The sequence below is a fragment of the Eulemur rufifrons genome, chromosome 2 (assembly GCF_041146395.1).
Source record: "Eulemur rufifrons isolate Redbay chromosome 2, OSU_ERuf_1, whole genome shotgun sequence".
In the NCBI taxonomy this organism is placed as follows: domain Eukaryota; kingdom Metazoa; phylum Chordata; class Mammalia; order Primates; family Lemuridae; genus Eulemur; species Eulemur rufifrons.
This window is the reverse complement of record NC_090984.1, coordinates 5,613,470-5,619,594: the sequence shown is the minus strand read 5'-3', so window position 1 is coordinate 5,619,594 and position 6,125 is coordinate 5,613,470. Positions and strand designations below refer to the sequence as shown.

The 6,125-nt window shown below is 45.2% G+C and overlaps 1 protein-coding gene across 1 annotated transcript; it reads right to left on the bottom strand.

The window, feature by feature from the left end:
* Positions 1-564: 564 nt before the first annotated feature.
* On the bottom strand, positions 565-1,515 carry LOC138388250 (olfactory receptor 10H2-like). Its single transcript, XM_069475977.1, has one exon. It carries the CDS (start codon positions 1,513-1,515, stop codon positions 565-567), a length of 951 nt encoding a protein of 316 aa, XP_069332078.1.
* Positions 1,516-6,125: the final 4,610 nt, after the last annotated feature.

Here is a 6,125-nt window from a genome sequence, read left to right as displayed (position 1 = left end):
TGACAGGTTCAGTATCCTTTATCTGAAGTGCTTGGGAACAGAAGTGTTTCAGACTTTGGACTTCTTTGGATTTTGGAATATATATATACATGATATTAATAAAATATCTTGGGGATGGGACATTAATTTAAACATGAAATTTATTTTTCATACACAATTTATACACATAGTCTGAAGGTAATTTTATACAATATTTTGAAATAAGTTTGTTCATGAAACAAATTTTGTGTACATTACACCATTAGAAAGCAAAAGTGTCACTATCTCAGCTACCCACGTAGACAATCTGTGGTATACATTGGCACTCAAAAAGTTTCAGATTTTTCAGCAGTTTGGATTTCATATTTTCTAATTAGAGACCCTCAACTGTACCAACATAACTATTAAGAAGGAAGAAAGAAATGGTGGGAGGAGGGAGAGAGAGTCAGAGACAGAGACAAAGAGGAAGGACGGACGGAAGGAAGGAAAGGATGGAATGAAAAGGGGAAGAAGGGAAGGAGAGAAGGAAGGAAGAAGGCTGGAGTGTCCCCATCCACTGCACCCCCTGCCAGAAAGCCAGCCACATCAGGAGTTCTGCGAAAAGAATTTGCTGACAAAGATCTTCTTCGTGGTGACCTTCAGCTCCTTGTTCCTGAGGCTGAAGATGATGGGGCTGAGGAAGGGTGTGAGGACCGTGTAGGTGGTTCCCATCAGGATGTCTCCTTCCAGAGAGTGGGGACCCTTGGGTCTGAGGTAGATGACAGAGGCAAAGCCATAGTGCACAACCACCACAGTGAGGTGGGCCGCACAGGTGGAGAAGGCCTTGTGCCGACCTTCAGCAGATGGGATCTTCAAGATGGTGGCTACAATGAAAGTGTAGGAGAGGAGGATGAGGAAGAAGCAGCCCAGCAGAGCCGTGATGCACACCAAGCCCACGCCCTTGGCCACCCATGGTATGTCATCTCCACAGGCCAACTTCAACAGTGGTGGCACGTGGCAGAAGAAATGCTGGATCTCACTGGGTCCACAGAAGGTGAGTTGGAAAATGGCGATGGTCACCACCATCCCCATGACCGAGCCACCAGCCCAGGACCAGCCCACCAGGCAGGCACAGCCATGGGGGCTCATGAGCACATTGTAGCGCAGGGGGTGGCAGATGGCCACGTAGTGGTCGTAGCCCATGACGGTGAGCAGGAAGGAGTGGGTGAAGCCAAACGTGAAGGAGGAGAACATCTGCCCGGCACACGCTGGGAGGGTGATGGAGCGGTGGGCGGACAGCAGGTCGGCCAGCATGCGTGGGATGATGGCCACGGTGTAGAGGACCTCGGAGACGGACAGGGCGCACAGGAAGAGGTACATGGGCGTGTGGAGGCTGCGCTCGCTCCAGACGGTGGCCATGATGAGCAGGTTGCCCAGCAGCGTGAACAGGTACATCAGCAGGAACAGCAGGAAGAAGACGGGCAGGAGCTGCTGCGGGAAGGTGGAGAAGCCGATGAGGATGAATTCAGACGTGGAGGTGCGGTTTGGCCCCAGCATGGCAGCCACACCTAGCGGGGAGAGAGGGAGGAAGACCTGCTGGTTAGGGGCACAGATGGTCCAGTGAGTCCACCTGGGAGCACACCTGAGCGTCTTCCTCACCCGTCCTATCCGAGACACGTCCATCTACAAAAAGGCGTTAATAACGTATTGAAGTTTAAATATAGTCATGCATTTCAAGTGCTTCATACAGCCCCCGGCACATAGTAAGAGCTCCATAAACAGTAATACCAGTAATAATAAATTATTACTACTCTTTTAAAATCCCACTGGTAGGAACACAGAGTCTCTATTCAGCCACACCTGGGTGAAGTCCTTACTTCAGAGCTATGTGACATTGAGTTGGTCCCTGAATCTTTGTGACCTTAGTTTTCTCATCCCTAAAAGGAAGTTGATACTAGTAATCCCAAACTGACAGGACTGTTGAGAGAATTAAATAAGATTATGCTGATAATGTGCCTACCACACGGCCTGAAAGAGAGTAAACACTTAAAATGTAAGATTGAGGATGGGCGTGGATGGCCACAGTCAGATTTTCTTAAATTGTGGCAACCTATGGTTGTATCTCTTTTTTTATTACAAGATAGGCCCATTTGATTTTTTCATAATTACAATTGTTTTGGTACTTAATTCTGGCACTTTTAATATTTGAGTTATTATATATAAATATATTTATAGCTAATATATATGTATTACAATAATACATATATTATTAATACACAAATAAATGGGCACACATTCCTTTTCAGTACACACACAAAAAACAAACATTGCTTAAGGCACAGAATTGTCACCAAAAAGCACCTTGTGTTAGGCAATAAAGGAAGTCTTGAAATTGGAATTTAATCAGCAGAGGATACCTAACAGTTCCTATATATTTGGAACATAAATATCAGGTTGACTCAGGTGACATTGCCATAGCAATGTGTTACTGAGTAATCTTTGGGGTAAAAGGAAAATTAATAAATACTAAGAGCAAAATAATAGCAAAAAGTTGAAATAACAACAAAATGAAATGGATTCTATTCCGGAACATAAAAAGGATATTAGACAAAAACTTGCAAAAGTTCAGTATGGTCTGTAGTTTGCTTAAAAGTATTGCACCAACTTTAATTTCCTGATAATTGTACTGGGGTTATGTAAAATGCTGACAAAAAGGGGAGAACAAGAATTTTCTGTATTTGTTTGCAGTTTTTTTTTGTAAGTTTAAAGTTAGTTAAAAATAAAAAGTTAAATACAACAAGGCATTATACAATTCGAAGTAGCAGCGAAATCTATCAAGTATCTAGGCTTTAGTTTAATCAAGAGCACACAAGACCTCCTTGGAATACTTCACTTAGTACTCACCATCACATTGGTTTTAACTGATCAACACCTAAGTGCACATATAGGAATAACATTCATCAGGTGTCGGGCTGATGGGAGGGGGGGAGGAGAGGGTGGGTGTATAGATACATAATGAGTGCGGTGCGCACCATCTGGGGGATGCACACGCTTGAAGCTCTGACTCGGGTGGGGCAAGGGCAATATACGTAACCTAAACATTTGTACCCCCATAATATGCTGAAATAAAAATGTAAAAAAAAAAAAAGACCTCCTTGGAGATCAATTAAACCTCTCATTATCAGAAAACATGGCAGATGATTTAAATAAATGGTTGCAATGGAATGACGATATTAATATAAACAAATTATAATATAAACATTCAATGGAGACCTCTCAGAAGACAATTCAGTTGGATTTTTTTTGAGAAGGATGATATACTTGTTATAAAACTTCTGTGAAAGAATAAATGTCCATGAATAACTAAGTCGACCTGAAAATGAAGAATGAAAAGAGGAAAAATTTCCCTTTCCTTAGCTGGGCATGGTGGCGGGTGCCCGTAGTTCCAGTTACTCGGAGGCTGAGGCAGAAGGATTGCTTGAACCTAGATGTTTGGATTTTGCCTGGGCAACAGACAGACCTCATCTGGGAAAAAAATTCCTACATATGGAGAAAATCTATAAAGCCTTGGAATTAACACGTTGTGGGATCAGACAGACAGACCAGTGGTTCAGAATGAAGACCTCAGAAATGGAGTCACATTTATGGTTATGGTCACCCCACAAGTCAACAGACAAAGGATTAATGGTTTAGGGGGTGCTATTGAGGAAGGTGTCTCTCTATGGAGATAAAACTAAAACTGAACTCCCCATCAACGCCCCATTCAAAGAGAGAAGCAAGATACACTAAGGACCTAACCGGGGAAGATAAAACATGGTTAATAAAAGAAAGTGTAGTATGATCATTGTGGTCTAAGGACAGGAAATGACTTCTTTAAAAGCAAAACAAAAGCACAAATCATAAAAGAAATGATCGATTCCATTGTGCCAAAACCCCAGATCACATCAATAAAGAGCATCATGGATGAAGCTAACAGATGACAGACAGCAAGAAGAGATTCACAATATTAGAAATGGACACGAGATACTATCTAGGATCTACAAGGACTGTCCACAGACCAGTAAGGAAAGAAGACAGGAATCACGGTAGGAAGTGGGAAAAGGGTAGATACGGGTGATTTGCAGAAAAGGAAACCCAACAGGCCAATGGCAAATTAAGACACATTGAAATTCATTAGGAATTAGAGGAATGCAATTTAAATTGATAAAGTGGTATCACCTTACCCCTGTTAGAGTAGCAAAATGTAGAGAGCCGGATGCTGCCATGTGTTGGACCAGATGTGAGGATGGAGAGCTGTGGACATTCTAGCAGGTACCTGGAGGTTCACAGCCACATGAAGGGAAGGAACACTTACCCTAAGTCCCAGAAATGCCACTCCTGGGTCTCCACCTTAATAAACTTCTCACGCGGGGCGGTAAGGACATTCATTGCAGCATTGTCCAGGATGGCAGAGAGTCAGGGGCAGCCTGGGTGACCTCCACTAACTAGGGCAGTGGAGAGGTGAAATGGAGTAGACGTAGCCCAGAAGGTAGCAGACAACATTTAAGAGCAACGAACATGACATGGACATAGCAACATGGATGACTCTCAAAAACACAGGGCTGGGCGGAAAACCAGAAAAAAATATGAGACCTCCAGCACAGAACAATGTCCCCCAGTGAAAGCACGTATAGGCAACTGTACACATTTTATAAGAATTCGTGCAAGCAGAAGGATACATTTTGAACATATTAGGACGGCTGCCTTTGGCAGGTAGGAGAACAGAAATGAGGCATAATGATAAATGGGCATAAATAGAACAGGACCGCCCCTGTTGTACAGCTCAGTGACGATAAAGTGTCATCGACTGAGGAGCGCAATGAACTCAAATGTCTGCAGTTTAAGTCCAACAAAGATTTTCAAATGTATATATTTGTGCATATATATGTATCTTTGACTAACTCAAGCTACTGTTTTGATAACAGGTTTTCAAATGTTCTGAGACAGGGTGCATGCCAATATTACATCTCCTCCCAGCACTTACTGCCCGGAGAATTGTTGCTAAGTGTTCTCTTCTGAGCCACATCAGTCCAATGCTTGGAGGGCTGAGAATACCACCTGGAGAATGGACAGTTTGGCTCAAGATGAGAAGGGTATGTCCTCACAGGAAAGTAGTGTTTGTGGGTTAGAGGGGACCCAGACGGCTGAGCCAATAACTGGAGCGCCAGACGTAACTCTCCCCTCTTCCTCAGCCCTCCTGTCCTTCAGCCGCCACCCTGGACCTCACTCCCTGCCCCTCCATTGCATGGACACAGACTTGGCTCTGGCCTCTTGCCCTCTCTCCTGGACCACTGTGCCTGCTCATCTCCCCTCCTCTCTTCCACCCCCCTCTGACTGCCAGAGCCAATTCTCTAAGACAGGAGTCCCCAATCTATGGTGAGTTGTATAATTATTTCATCATATATTACAATGTAATAATAATGGAAATAAAGTGCACAATCAGTGGAATGTGCTTGAATCATCCACAGATCATCCATACCCCCTCCTCCCTGGTCCATGGAAAAATTGACTCCCATGAAAACGGTCCCTGGTGCCAAAAAGGCTGAGGACCACTGCCATACACAGCTTGTGGACTCTTTCAGACCCGCCGCTCAGATCCCAGGTTCTTATTGTGTGTTGGGAGAACCAGACGCCTGCCCTTGTGGATCCTGTTGGGTTGTGATGCGAAGTGCTCAGCACAAAGTTTTCCAGCGTCCCCGCTGGCAGTGTTGGGAACATCTCTGTCACTGTTGCTATTGTTGCTATTTGCCGTCTACTGAGCTGGTTGTCACTCAGCCTTCCCCGCCAGGTGCCCCATATAGGCACTGGGACAGTCCAGGGTTTCAACCCCATTCCAGACTACTCTTCCCTCCGACACCGTGAATACCCCCACCCCATGCCCAGCTCCGCTCCCTCAGGCTGCCCACCTCTTCTCCTCCCCTGGCTGCAAACAGGCTCCAGGGACTTGCTCCTAAGTACACAAGTAGAGATTGCACAAACGGCTCTCCCAGCTCCCTGTCTCCCTCTGGCACTTGCTCTGTCCAACCCTTTCCCAGAACAACCCCCTCGGCAGGGTTCTCCAAGGGGGCTCTCCAAGTCCCCTGCATGAGGAGCACACGCAGGCTGGCTCCCGCACGCCGCCCCAGTGC

Excerpts from the sequence above, each read along its gene's own strand:
- LOC138388250 (XM_069475977.1), bottom strand. The coding sequence starts at position 1,515 with ATGCTGGGGCCAAACCGCACCTCCACGTCTGAATTCATCCTCATCGGC.